Source organism: Chionomys nivalis, chromosome 2, assembly GCF_950005125.1.
Source record: "Chionomys nivalis chromosome 2, mChiNiv1.1, whole genome shotgun sequence".
Lineage (NCBI taxonomy): Eukaryota > Metazoa > Chordata > Mammalia > Rodentia > Cricetidae > Chionomys > Chionomys nivalis.
Window position 1 is genome coordinate 115262144 of NC_080087.1, and position 15684 is coordinate 115277827.

Consider the following 15684-nt stretch of genomic DNA (forward strand, 5'->3'; position numbering starts at 1 on the left):
TGTAGCTGGAGAGGACTTTAAGAGATTTTCCTTAATTGAATTATTTGAAGTAGGAAGATCCATCCTAAGTCTGAATCTTTCAAGGTGGGAAGATCTGCCTTTAATCTGGGCCACATCTTCTGCTAGAAACACATTTTAAAAAAAACATGGAAAAAGGAAGTGCTTGCTGTTTGCCTGTTTGTCCTCACTCTGACAGGCAATTTAATTTTCTTCACTGTTGTAAACCTACTCTTTTTGAGATTTTGGCATATACTAAAGACCAGCTCGCACATTCAGCCCTAAGGACTGAACAATTACTGGATTCTTATACCTTCCATTGGGAAAGAGCCATTGTTGGAATAGTTGAACCATAATCTGTAAGACACTCTAAGACATCCTATGTATATATTGGAATTTGGGGTTGGATATATATTCAACACACACATACACATATATATCCCAACAGAATGAATATATATATATATAATATATATGTATCACACACATATGTGTATATATTATATATACATATATAGATGTAAATATAAATATGAATATTCTATCATCAATCAATCCTGTATGTTTAGAAAGCTCTGATGAATACAGGGGCTTAACAGAAGAAAGTAGTTCACTTGGGGCAGGCAGCAGGCACCTTACGTTATACCATCCCTGGCTAACATATGACTCACTCTGTTTGATTGGTCTCACATACAGGAGACATGTTTTAGCAATGAAGCTATTCACCTGTACTTATCCCACCATGATGAATTAATCCATGGGATTGAAACCATGAACCAAATAAATCTGTCCTCATTTTAAGTTAATGTTGTCAAATATTTTGTCACAGCAATAGCTAATAGGAGAAACTGGTACCAAGGAGTGGGGTGTGACTGTCTTAAACTTGATCTTGTCATTGGTTCAATGGCCCTTGAAATTGGTCCCAAAAGGAATGTGAAAGCTTTCAGGACTTTAAGCCCCAGAAGCCTGTTGTGGTTTATGGGTGATTCTGGTGGGGAAGTCGAAGTCAAGAATGGTAATAGAAATAAGCCCAGTAAGGACCACACTCATTAAAATTCACGTGGGGGTAAGGATTGCATTCAGAACCAGAGTGCAGGCCCTTTGTGTTACATTCTGGCAGAGAAACTGGCTGTGTTCTGCTTACGTCTTGAAATTTGAATGAGACTGAATTTAGAAGTAGTGGGTTACAGAAGCTAAAGCAACAAGCAGTGGTATGATTGATACTCACTCCTTCTAATCATGATTACAGCGAGAATTCAGGGGAAAGAGCAGAGTAGAAAGATGGAGAAGTGCAGTAGCAAGGAAGGAAGCACTTGTATGTGTACAAGTTTCTTTCTGTTTATGAGTTAGCATGGCTATGGCTAGGGCCATCATTCATTGGCATCAGACTCTGGCTTCTCGAGCTTTTCAATGAGGATTCAATGCTAGTGGTTGTCAAAGGAATGTCCAAGTCACCAGCTTGGAGATGCTGGGATATCCATCTTCCTGACCTCAGAAGTATTGTGTTCTCTGTTCAGAGTTGGCCATTGTTGAAATACCCAGAGCCTGTCAAGCCAGTGAATGTAATTTTATCACATATGAATAAAGATCTATGTGTATTTTATTGTATATTCATACAATAATACATATTCTCTTCCACTAGAGAACCCTACTGCACTAATGTTCAAACTCCATGCCATCATCGGTGTTTTACTTTTACATTTCTTTGAAAGAAGAGTCCTATGTTTTACCACTCTGCCCTGTATGCCAATTGCTATCCATTTTTCCATGTTAGTTTACTTTCTACAAGAATATTTAGCTCACATTATTTCTTGTTTGATCTCAGAATTTGCTGTGGGACAATGGTCTTGTACCCTGTCACTTACAGTATTTTAAATTGAGTAAGAACACATTGCATTGTATTTATTGTGGCATCCTTTGTTGAACATTGTTCTTTATAGTAATGTGGTTTAATGTAATCCTATGATTAACACTCAACTGTTTAATTGTGAGATGGAGATTTCCTGTGTGATATCTTGAATCTGTGACAAGAGCTTATTCCATACTCCCATATTTTTTTTACCATTTATTTTTATTTTTACTATATCATACTTGTATACAATGAATTGTGTTCATACTTCTTTCGTTGCCATCAAAATTAATAGATAGTCAATTTGATATACTGGAAGTCAAGTGGAAATTTGTAAGTAAAATATGTTACGGTGTTATGACAGTAAACATATTTTACTGTATAAAACTGCATTGTTTTAATAAAATGTTGATTGGTCTTTATATATTTTGGAGATCAGACCTTTGTCTGTTGCTGGGTTGGTGAAGATCTTCTCCCAGTCAGTAGGTTGCCTTTTTGTCTTAGTGACAATGTCCTTTGCTTTACAGAAGCTTCTCAGTTTCAGGAGGTCCCATTTATTCAATGTTGCCCTTAATGTCTGTGCTGCTGGGGTTATACATAGGAAGCGATCTCCTGTGCCCATATGTTGTAGGGTACTTCCCACTTTCTCTTCTATCAGGTTCAGTGTGTTCAGATAAAGAACTCAAGAAACTAGACTTTAAAATGCTAATTAACCCAATTAAAAAATGGGGCTCTGAACTGAACAGAGAATTCTCAACAGAAGAAGTTCAAATGGCCAAAAGACACTTAAGGTCATGCTCAACCTTCTTAGCGATCAAGGAAATGCAAATCAAAACAACTTTGAGATATCATCTTACACCTGTGAGAATGGCTAAAATCAAAAAACCGATGATAGCCTTTGCTGGAGAGGTTGTGGAGGAAGGGGTACCCTCATCCATTGCTGGTGGGAATGCAAACTTGTGCAACCACTTTAGAAATCAGTGTAGCGGTTTCTCAGGAAATTCGGGATCAACCTACCCCAGGACCCAGCAATACCACTCTTGGGAATATACCCAAGAGATGCCCTATCATATTACAGAACCATTTGTTCAACTATGTCCATAGCAGCATTATTTGCAATAGCCAGAACCTGGAAACAACCTAGATGTCCTTCAATGGAAGAATGGATGAAGAAAGTGTGGAATATATACACATTAGAGTACTACTCAGTGGTAAAAAACAATGACTTCTCGAATTTTGCATGCAAGTGGATGGAAATAGAAAACACTATCCTGAGTGAGGTAACCCAGACCCAAAAAGATGAACATGGGATGTATTCACTCATAATTGGTTTCTAGCCATAAATAAAGGTCATTGAGTCTATAATTTGTTATCCTAAATAAGCTAAATGAGAAGGTGAACCCAAAGAAAAACATATAGTTATCCTCCTGGATATGGGAAGTAGACAAGATTGCCGGGCAAAAAATTGGGATCTTGGGGGTGGGGTGGGATGGGGGTAAGGGAAGATGGGGAGAGAAAAGTGAGAAGGGGAGGATGGGGGGAACATGGGGAATTGGGATGGTTGGGATAAAGAAAGGATGGTTATGGGAGCAGGGAAGCATATATCTTAATTAAGGGAGCCATCTTAGGGTTGGCAAGAGACTGGAACCTAGAGTGGCTTCCAGGTGCCCAGGGGGATGTCCCCAGTTAGTTCCTTGGGCAGCTGAGGATAGAGAACCTGAAATGGCCCTATCTTATAGCCATACTGATGAATATCTTGCATATCACCATAGAATCTTCATCTGGCCATAAATGGAGATAGAGACAGAGTCCCACATATGAGCACCCGAATGAGCTCCCAAGGTTCCAATGAGGAGCAGAAGGAAGGAGAACATGAGCAAGGAAGTCAGGACTGTGAGGGGCGCACCCATCCACTGAGACAGTGGAGCTGATCTATTGGGAACTCACCAAGACCAGCTGGATTGTGACTGAAAAAGAATGAGATAAAACCGGACTCTCTGAACATGGCGGACAATGAGAGCTGATGAGAAGCCAAGGACAATGGCACTGGGTTTGATCCTACTTCATGTTCTGGCTTTGTGGGATCCTAGCAAGTCTGGATGCTCACCTTCCTAGACCTGGATAGAGTGGGGAGGACCTTGGACTTTCCACAGGGCAGGGAACCCTGACTGCTCTTCGAACTGGAGAGGGAGGGGGAAAGGAGTGGGGGGAGGGAGACAGAAGGGGGAGGAAGGGTAGGGAAATGGGAGGCTGGGAGGCGGCGGAATTTTTTTTTTCAATAAAAATAAATAAATAAATAAAATCATTAACGTCAAAAAAATGTTGATTGGTTAATAGCCAGGCAGGAAGTATAGACAAGGCCACCAGACAAGAAGTAGAGGCAGGGCAATGAGAATAGGAGAATTCTGGGAAGAGGAAAGACTCAGTCTGCAGTCATCACAGAGGCAGCCAGACACAAAGGAAGCAAGATGAGAATGCCTCACTGATAAAAGGTATCAAGCCACTTTCTAACATCAACAGGAATAATGGGTTAATTTAAGATGTAAAAATTAGTTAATAAGCCGGGCGTTGGTGGCGCACGCCTTTAATCCCAGCACTTGGGAGGCCGAGGCAGGCGGATCTCTGTGAGTTCGAGACCAGCCTGGTCTATAAGAGCTAGTTCCAGGACAGGCTCCAAAACCACAGAGAAACCCTGTCTCGAAAAACAAAAACAAAAAACAAAAAACAAAAAAAACAAAAAAAAACAAAAAAAAATTAGTTAATAAACCTAAGCTAATAAGCCAACCAGTTTATAATTAATGTAGGCCTCTGTGTGTTTCTTTGGGACTGAACAACTGCAGGACCAGGTGGGACAGAAACCTCAGACAACAAGCATTTGTGTGACTTAATCTTCAGGTGTAAACATGCATTTCAATATGCTATAACTTCAAAGATATATAGTATCAGTTATCCCTTTCAGCATCTAATCAATAATTCAATACATGTTTGTTAAAAAAAGAAATGCTACATGTATATGCATTTTTATGTCTTTCACGATGGAATAAATGATATTTTCCTTTATTTAAAAAAAATGTGGATAAAAGAGTCTAATAGAAGAGAACATACTTCCCAGTACTCTAAAATCCTACCACGCTGCAGATGTTCTAATGCTAGCCTTGGCAAGGAGGCACACCCAGTGATTTCCCAGTTACTGCAGACCCATTATGACCTACGTCAAAGCCTCTTGAGATACTTCTGTTCTACTTGGATATCTGCCAAATACAACCCTAAACAGAATCTTTGCCACACCTGCCTTATCTGTTTTCTAGAGTGTGACATATATCTTTTGATATTAAAAAATCAGTTGTGAATGAAATTGTGAAAGGTGCATTGAGAGACTTCAGGGATATTTGTTCTCAAGTATCTACAGTCAGGTCTTTTGTTCTGACAATCTATGAATCAAAATAGAATCCAGTACACAATCCTTGTGGAAGAATTTTTAAGTTTTATACAACCTAATATTAATACCAAAGATTATTGTTCATTAATTTTTACTGTGAGTTTACCTTTTATTACTGAGCATCTATTTATGTATTTATGTATTTTAAATTGAGTAAGAACACACCGCATTGTATTCATGGTGGCATCTTTTGTTGACCATTGCTTTTTATAGTAATCTGGCTTAACCTAATCCTATGATTAACACTCAACTGATTTATTGTGAGATGGAGATTTCCTGTGTGATATTTTGAATCTGTGACGAGAGATTAATCCATACTCATATTTTTTTTTACCATTTATTTTTACTTTTACTGTATCATACTTGTATACAATGAACTGTATTCATACTTCTTTCATTACCATCAAAGTTAATAGATGGTCAATTTGATATACTGGAAGTCAAGTGGATATTTGTAAATAAAATATGTTATGATGTTATGACAATAATCAAGAATGAATGTGATTATTAATTATGCCATGATTCTCAAGTGCCTTCTTTAAAGAACCCCTAATTTCTATTTTTTTTTTTTTGAGCCTCTGAGATGGTAATTGTGAGCAAACCTGGTAGTAGCCTTGCTCACATGGAAAGCATGAAAAAGACTCTGCGCATTTAGAGAGAAATGCAGGGAGGTACGGGGCAACTCTTGAGGCAGAAGAAAAGGACTGAGAGATGGGATTCTCACAAAAGGTTGTGAAGGTGCTGCAACATTCATATCTGAATACGAGTAAACAATGCTTGGCCAGAAACAACCAAAAATAGGAAATAACAATTCCAAATTCAGCTGAAAAGAAATAAATGACCAATAGGATTACAGCACTGAAATTTCATGGTCACAGACAGGAAGTTATTTTTTAAACATATTGTGTGTCAAAGGTGACATGAGTGAATTTTAGGCAAGAATGGTATGATCTTATTAAACTGTTTTATAGATAATGTTTTAAAAAGTAGTATAATTACCTCCTCCACATGCACATACTACACATACGATATTAAAAATTGCGAGAAATTTTAAAACAAATTGAATATCAAACAACAATATTCTTTACATTAGGGCTAGCTTTGTTACTAATTCAGATAATCACGTTTGCCCAAATTACCAGCTTTGGTTATGGTTACTTTCCAGAAATGTTTGTGGGGTTTTGCTATTGCTGTTTTTATTCTCTATCATAATTACCCTTGTGGTATACTTTTTTAATGATTTCTTTTACTTTTCTGGATTGCAATATAATTACATTATGTCCTCTTTTTCTTTCCTTACTCCATCTAAATAATCTCATAAACCCAACTGCCTGCTCTGCTTCAAATTCATGTATCATTTTAAATAAATGTTGTTGCATGCATATATGCATAAAGACTTTATTCTATGTAGCTAAAAAATGAATTCTATTTATAGATTTTTGCATTTATTTTTATTATAGTCCCAGGATAATATATGATCCTTAATATTTTAACTGTGTATAAATTCTCCCTGTCTTGCTTTCCTTTCTCTCTCTCTCTCTTCCTTTCTTCCAGTTTTTCTTTCTCCTTGGGTAGCACTTAGCTTGTTACATATGAGCAAACTATATTCAAATCAAGTCAATATAAGCTGTTAAACATTTTATAAAATCTTATAGAGAAGATAGAAACCTGACCTTTCAAATCTCCAAAGTACACACAAACAATGGTTAAAGAAAATAATAACTGTAGTTTTTATATTTATATGTGTGCATAATAAAAACTAATTTTTATGACATTTTGATCAAATTGTGATCACTGTCTGTATTTATAAGTTTACAGCTAAAATTGTTAGAAGTAAGGGATAGGAAGAAAATGACTCAAGTTTGAAGAAGAAATAAAAATATTAGTACATTGGTTTATAACATAGTATCTTAGCAATCCATACCTTTACTTCCTGACTAAAAGCACATAGAATATAGGAAGACATTAGTAAGTCAAAGAGAAAAGGTACTAACTTATGTCTTGGTTTCTTTTCATGGCACGATGATAAAATACAGTGACAGAAGCAACTTCAAGGAGAGAGGATTTGTTCTTGATCACCTTTCGTGTTACAGTCCCTTACTGTTGGGAGTCACATGAGCAGGAAAGTGAGGGAGCTGGACTCACCACATCCATAAGCAGAACAAGGAACAATGAATGAGTGCTTGATTCTTTCAGCTCCCCTCCTCCACTCATGTAGTCCAGGATGCATAGCCCACTGAATTGTTTTGCCCATAGTAAATCGGTCTTCCGATATCAATTAGGAACCAAGAAAAATCCCTGCAATGGTGTGCCCAGAATACCATCTCAAAGGTGATTCTGGGTTCTGCTTAGTTGACAACTAACACTTACCAACACACATGCTGTATTCAGCAAATCCCAGAGAAAGATTTACCACAAGGAGTTCATTGACATGACAAAATGTGAGAAGCTTTGAGATGTTCAGAATTCAGGTTGGAGACCTAGATGAAGCAACTGTGTAGTTTCAGCCTAAACCTGTCCTTGAAAGAAAGAAAGAAAAGAGAAAGAAGAAAGAAAGAAAGAAAGAAAGAAAGAAAGAAAGAAAGAAAGAAAGAAAGAAAGAAGGAAAGAAAGAAAAGAAAGAAGGAAAGAAAGAGGGAAGGAGTGAAGGAGGGAGGGAGGAAGAGAGGGAGGGAGGAGGGAGGAGGGAAAAAGGAAGGGGTGAAAGAAGATACCTAAGTTCAAAGGAATCTGGAGTGAAGGATTTCTTCTTATTTCCAGCATGGAAATTTTTAAGTGTTTATCCCTTTAGAAACAAGAAATACATGTTAAATTTCTTAAGAATTTGTGAATCTGTTCATTCATTCATTGCATATATTGTTTATAACTAATTTGGTCACTTCCTCTTCAGCAGTATCATCATTTGTCTCATTACAAAATTATACACTGAGCCCATGGGATTAAAGACAATATAGCAAATAAATACAAAGATGGTCACAGTCTTTTGACTTAGGGCGGTTAAATTTTATACTGTTTTCTTATAAGTAAATGGGAGACATAAACCCTGTAATTGAAGTGAGATGAACTCAGTTGCTTGCCTACAGTCCAAGCTATTTATCATCAATCCAACCCATTTCATACATTTTTAATATCCTCCATCTAAAGCTGAAATACACATACGTACCACTCTAATCTTGAGTGAATTTCCACTCAAATGATTATATTATTAAAAGGGCAAGAACAAATAAAGAAAACCTAGATGCTTGTTCAATTGAACCAATCAAGCGTTAGTCCAACTTTCCAGGCTGATCCTGTGGTTTTAACTCAAATAATTTAATGTTTTGCTTATCTGCATTGTATAAAGTCAAGACTTCCAAGAGAGCTTCTCCCCATGACTTCCTATAGTTGTGGGATTCACCATCCCACATTAATCCTATCTGCTTTAGTCAGCCCAGAACCCAGCCCACTCTACTTAAGAGAGATCTACTTGCATAACACCCATACTCAGATATGAAGAAACTAAGGCCCTTTACACCTGCTAGAGAGTGAGGATTATGTGTATCATTGCCATGATAAGAACAAATAAAAACCAAAAGAATATTCACGCTTGAGGGTGAATGTCTTTAACAGAACAAAGAGCTTTTACATATTAAAGCACAATAGATAAATAAATGAGTGTACAATTTTTACTTCAATTTTGCATTTAAATATCTCCTATTTTCAGAATGCCTAGACATTTAAATGTAAAGGGATTATTAATTATTATTATTATTACTATTAGTTCTGAATTGGGAAAACAAAGTACAACTGGCAGTTTTATTTAATTAAGTGTAGTCAATATACATTTCGGACTCAGAACGAACATGTATTATTTCATTCATCTACTTGTTCTCCTATATTAACTCCTTTCACAAATACATATTTGGGAACCAATCTGTGTCAAACTGTAATGTAATCAAACCTCCAAAAACTCACAAAATAATAATCATCTCAATAGATTGACCTTATCAATCTAACCTTTTGTTAGATTTATCAAGGCTATAAGAATGTTATCTTTCAGGAATTAAGCAAACGATATTTGGGTTGATTTATTTTTATGTGTATGAGTGTTTTGTTTTGCTTTGTTTCGTCTGAATGTATATATACTACATGCATGCCTGGCACCTGAGGAGGTCAGAAGAGGATGCTGGATCCAAGGGAACTGGAGTCACCAACCGTTATAAGCTACCATGTAGGTGCTAGAAAATAAAAAGGATAAATACAGGTCAGGTAGCCTGGGATAAGAAGTTCTAGAAGGAGCCTGTTGTATTGGACTATGTGACATACAAGAAGTCTTAACCAGGACCTGAAGTTAGGAGAGGTTGAGGAAGGAACCCACTCACAAGGGTTTTATATCCCCATCAGCATGTCTATTGAAAGCCTAGATATGAATATGAGTCAATAGAACTCTCCAGATGAGAAGAGGCAATAGAGAAGCTCGTAAGTCCATGTGTGTAAATATAAATATATGTACACACACACATACAAAGGCAGACACACACACATGCACACACACACAAAGACAGACACACACACACACACACTCACACACAATTATGAAAGAGGAAAAGTTAGCTGACCAACCATCTACAAGCTAGAAAACCAAAAATGCCTCCATAAGATCCAATGGTAAGGCATTTTTCACAATTAGTGGCCAATTAAGATTAAACACACAGGCTTATTTCTTCAAAGAATGATGTTGACCTGCTTCCACCTTGAAAGCTGAGAGTGGATGTTGTTTATAACTTGGTGATATTTTGCTATATGCAGGACCAGGCTCTTCCCAAATTCCCTAAATGTTTATGTTTGTTTATTGAGACTCTTCCCGCCTAGATACTGAGCATTGCTTCTCGCTAGATAAAATCCATTCTTATGAGAGATGCCCTGCTTTACAGAAGCCTAGCTACATTCTCTGTTCTCTTAGGGTCACAATCTTGATTCCCACGGGGTATTACGTTTACCTCAGTCATTCTCTCTAGACCCTTATCTTGAGCAGTATTTTGAAGTCAACATTATCCATCTTTATGAAAGATGTTTCCAAAAGGAATAGAATTAGCATCTTTTTAAAAATACTCTTATGACTTAAGGACTGAAAGGTCATCGAGAAGAAATAAGAATCCAACTTCTCAGGCAAAATATGTTTTGAGATGAAAGGACTAATATTTCTTGGTCCATTATAAATATAGTGAAGTTTCATGGGGAAGTTTAAAAACTCTATCAGGGCCATTTTTTATTTTGAATTAAGGTTCTGTGGTTCTGGTTAGCTGAGGCTGAAGAATCAACCATGATTTAAAAGATACTAAAGCAAATTTTGTTTCCCTGGGATGCTTGAAACTGGCTAGCTGGAGCTAAGAAATTAGCAGTACTGAAGAAGAGACCAGCATCGCTGAGATAAAATCTGAGAAGTGTTTCCTGAGAGCACAGAGAAGCTGTGGTCCAGAGCCTTGTTCATTGAAACCATGAAGGGCCCTAGAGCAAAGATTTTGTACCAAACTGGAATCTACATGTTACTCCTCTTTCCCGAAAGCAAAGTGGTGGGAGAGGCTAGGGTATCACTGAATGTCCCTAATGTGGAGAGAAACATTACAGAAGGGAATTCATTTCACGTGTAATATTAATGTCATTATACGTATACACATAGTAGTTTATTTAGAAGTTAGTAGTTTAGTTAGGAAGAGACTCCTTCCTAACACTGATGTCACTAGATGGTGGCAGCATAGCAAAGTCTTGAAGACAAGAACACCTGCGTACATGTGGACTGACTTTGTGCATCTGTCTGCTAAAGAGTTGGACTATGACTGTCTAGCTTTGAGGTATAAAGCCATCTTCCCTACTCAGTTTCAGGTTTGGCACCACTTACTTCTTGTCAAACAACGTTGTTCCTATTGCTTTGGGGATGGGACCCATGGCGGTTTGGAAATGGAAACTTGATTTGATTTCATAGGTTCCCAGCTGCAGGGAATCTGCCTGTTTGCATCCCTTATGTACTTATTGAATATTCATGAGAACCATTAGCAATTCCCTTTGTAAGGACTGAAGCTTATATGAATTTGAGGAAAGAAGATTTTTAAAGAAAAGTCATACACAAAAATCGTGAAATGTATGAATGACATGAAAATACCCCATCAGTCTTAAATGAACGTTTGTCTATGAACCGCTTCTCAGATCTCACAGTTACTCCAATCTCACCATAGTGAAGTAGCCTAGAAAGCAAATCAGAGCCAAAGACATCAGTCTAAACTGACTGAAGGTAAGACAGGCTATTTCTCTCTCTCTCTCTCTCTCTCTCTCTCTCTCTCTCTCTCTCTCTCTCTCACACACACACACACACACACACACACACACAGAGAGAGAGGGGGGGGGAGAGCTTTCGATGCGATGGAGGACTCTCTCCAGCATCTTAGACAGTTTCACATGAATGCAGTATGAAATTGGGCTTCACTGGGTGTGTATCATGCCGAATTCTGATGGTTGATTTATTTAACTGAAATCCATCACAAATTTATTTGTTTCTCTTTACTTTCCCACTTTGTTTCATTTGCTCCATGTTAATTTCATGGCAGATTTAGTTGTTGTGGATTTTCTGTTCAGATATGTTAATCAATAGCGAGGGCCAAGAATATCATATTCAGTGAATACAAGCACCTTTTAAAAATAAACTATTTTATTATTTTATCTGGATGGGAGTTTGTCCTGTGTTCATGCCTGGTGATCACAGAGGCCATAAGAGGTATTGGATCCCCTGGAACTGGAGTTAGAAGCTGTTGTAAGCTGCCCTGTGGATGTTGGGAATTGAACCAGGGATTTTTGGAAGAAGAGCCCTGTGGATGCTGGGAATTGAATTAGGGTATTTTGAAAGAACAGCCAGTGCTCTTAATGCCTGAGCCATCTTTCCAGTCTAGATCCATACATCCTTAAAGTTCATGTGTACTTTTGAATTTTAGAGACAACAGTATAAGCCTTTCATAACACTTACTGAATTAGGCCAGGTCTCCATCATGACATCATTGTTACAATATGCAGCCAGCTATAGTACCTCAGTACATTAGGCCCATTATGTTCCAGAGCATTTACAGCCCCCATAAGCATCTGAAAATTCCACCAGGTCTTTGAATATTTGAAAGTTTATTTTCATACCTCACTTTACCTGCTTTCATTTAAGTAACAATTCATTTTTAAAGCAGGAAAAGCAACTGCCATGAGGAATTATTCGAGAATATCAAGGCTAATTTTTGTATTTTTAAACATATTTCTTTGCTTCTTAGAGCTGGCTTTCATCATTTATGCTCATCATGGCAATGTCTTTGACCAAATTCTCCAATGCTTAATTTTGTGAAAGCCTAGTATTAATTAGAAAGATGCTACATATTTAATTAAAAATGAGGAATGCTTGTTCTGAAGAGTTTAGTGTGCAGTCTCTGAGATGAATGGCAACTGCCTTAAAATGAAGAATCCAAATCTGATCATTTGATTTCATAATTTTCCTGCATACTTGCCTTTACCGGGATTCCTCACCCCTTCACACACAGTCCCATGTTGAAGGCCATCCTTGTACCTATCATGGGCCATTGGTGCTAGCTTTGGTTTGTATACTGCCTGATTCAGTGTTTGAAAATAGGAATCCTCTTTCACCCAGTGCAACCACTCAAGTTCTGAGATCGTTGGAGAATACTGCTGAAATCGTCTGTTGGGGGGGGGCACTTTTATATATGGGAAATAGAATTAAACTTGGCATAATAGCCCATGTCTATAATCTTAGCACTTTAGTAACGTTAAGGTAGGAGGATTGCTATGAAATCTAGGTCAATGTGGACTACACTGCACCCCCAATCCCTGTCACCAGAAAATGATACTGGGTTAACTGGTTTCTATGAAGAAAGAGGGCACTTTCAAACTTGTGTAATGGAAAGAGTATCACAGGCTATAAGAATTTAAGGGTAATTTAGAGTAACAAACAGTTGAAGGAAAGTCTCAGGAAAAAAAAATCCATAGCTTCCCCAGGCAAGAAGACCATTTAGAATTTTATAGCTAGTCATGTCTAAGGATTTCCAAATTGTTTCCAGTGGTCTGCATGATAATCTTCAGAGTCTTTCTTCATAAGAGGAAGCATATGTGTTTACCAAAGACAAATGAGTGGTAAAAACCTTCCTATGGTCTCTGACCCAGAAGTGTCAAGTTCCCAGAGAATGAGGACAGTTGGCAAAGAAAACCTCTTATGGAAGAGGCCATAAATTATTACAGCTATTTGAACACTATCTAACTCTGCCCCATCTGTGTTTTGTTTATCACACTTTATTATGACTCTTAAGATTTGAATCACAGCTGTCGGATCCGGGTTGGTGTATCCATTTAATTCAAGAAAATGGAGACCGAGCAGCCAGAAGAAACCTTCCCCAACACTGAAACCAATGGTGAATTTGGTAAACGCCCTGCAGAAGATATGGAAGAGGAGCAAGCCTTTAAAAGATCTAGAAATACTGATGAGATGGTTGAACTGCGCATTTTGCTTCAGAGCAAGAATGCTGGTGCAGTGATTGGGAAAGGAGGCAAGAACATTAAGGCTCTGCGTACAGACTACAATGCCAGTGTTTCAGTCCCAGACAGCAGTGGCCCCGAGCGCATACTGAGTATCAGTGCTGATATTGAAACAATTGGAGAAATTCTGAAGAAAATCATCCCTACCTTGGAAGAGGGCCTGCAGTTGCCATCACCCACTGCAACCAGCCAGCTCCCGCTCGAATCTGATGCTGTGGAATGCTTAAATTACCAACACTATAAAGGAAGTGACTTTGACTGCGAGTTGAGACTGTTGATTCATCAAAGTCTGGCAGGAGGAATTATTGGTGTCAAAGGTGCTAAAATTAAAGAACTTCGAGAAAACACTCAGACAACAATCAAGCTTTTCCAGGAATGCTGCCCTCACTCTACTGACAGAGTTGTTCTTATTGGAGGAAAGCCTGATAGGGTTGTAGAGTGCATCAAGATCATCCTTGACCTTATATCTGAGTCTCCCATCAAAGGACGTGCACAGCCTTATGATCCCAACTTTTATGATGAAACCTATGATTATGGTGGTTTTACAATGATGTTTGATGACCGCCGTGGACGTCCTGTGGGATTTCCCATGCGGGGAAGAGGTGGTTTTGACAGAATGCCTCCTGGTCGGGGTGGGCGTCCCATACCTCCCTCTAGAAGAGATTATGATGATATGAGCCCTCGTCGAGGACCTCCACCACCACCTCCTGGTCGTGGTGGCCGGGGTGGCAGCAGAGCTCGGAATCTTCCTCTTCCTCCACCACCACCTCCCAGAGGGGGAGATCTAATGGCTTACGACAGAAGAGGAAGGCCTGGAGACCGCTATGATGGCATGGTTGGGTTCAGTGCTGATGAAACTTGGGACTCTGCAATTGACACATGGAGTCCATCAGAATGGCAGATGGCTTATGAACCACAGGGTGGTTCTGGATATGATTATTCCTATGCAGGGGGTCGTGGCTCATATGGTGATCTTGGCGGACCTATTATTACCACACAAGTAACTATTCCCAAAGATTTGGCTGGATCTATTATTGGCAAAGGTGGTCAGCGGATTAAACAAATCCGTCATGAGTCAGGAGCATCAATCAAAATTGATGAGCCTTTGGAAGGATCTGAAGATCGGATTATTACCATCACAGGAACACAGGACCAGATACAGAATGCACAGTATTTGCTGCAGAACAGTGTGAAGCAGTATTCTGGAAAGTTTTTCTAAGACTAGTGAAGAACTGAAGGAGTCCTGCATCTTTTTTTTTATCTGCTTCTGTTTAAAAAGCCAACATTCCTCTGCTTCATAGGTGTTCTGCATTTGAGGTGTAGTGTTGACAAGATGTATAATGTTTTAGTTACTTACAGGGTTGGGGGGAGGGCATGCAAAAACAAACATTAAAAATTTGAAACCGCAAAAAAAAAAAAAAAAAAAAAAAAAAGATTTGAATCACATAGATTAACTTGGTAACACAAATTTCTACCCCAACATGAGTCATACCTATTATGTAAACTCTAAGAGGAGGTGGAGGGTGTCTATTTCTTGCTAAGGCTCCTACGCCCATCACTGACACCTTCCATGAAATATAAGTGTAATTAGTCATTAAGGGAATGCATTTTGTGCACTAAAACTCGTTCCTAGTTGGTTTAATCTTATGTTCTCTGATTTTTATTCTTGCTAAAGCTCTTACAGATTTCTAATATATCTTTGTTGAATTTATGCATTAATCAAACTACTCTAATAATTTTGATAATAATGTAAGAATTCTATAAATATATAAGAAAAGGCACAGAAAAATATTTTCCATGATATACATACACTAATATTGGATTATAAATGACAAAGTATCATAAA

At 38.1% G+C, this 15684-nt stretch overlaps 1 protein-coding gene across 1 annotated transcript; it reads left to right on the top strand.

Annotated features, from left to right (window-relative positions):
- Positions 1-13638: 13638 nt before the first annotated feature.
- LOC130869669 (heterogeneous nuclear ribonucleoprotein K) lies at positions 13639-15239 on the top strand. The gene has a single exon (XM_057762026.1). The coding sequence runs from the start codon at positions 13666-13668 to the stop codon at positions 15055-15057; it is 1392 nt and encodes a 463-aa protein (XP_057618009.1). The 5' UTR covers positions 13639-13665; the 3' UTR covers positions 15058-15239.
- The last annotated feature ends 445 nt before the right edge of the window (positions 15240-15684 follow it).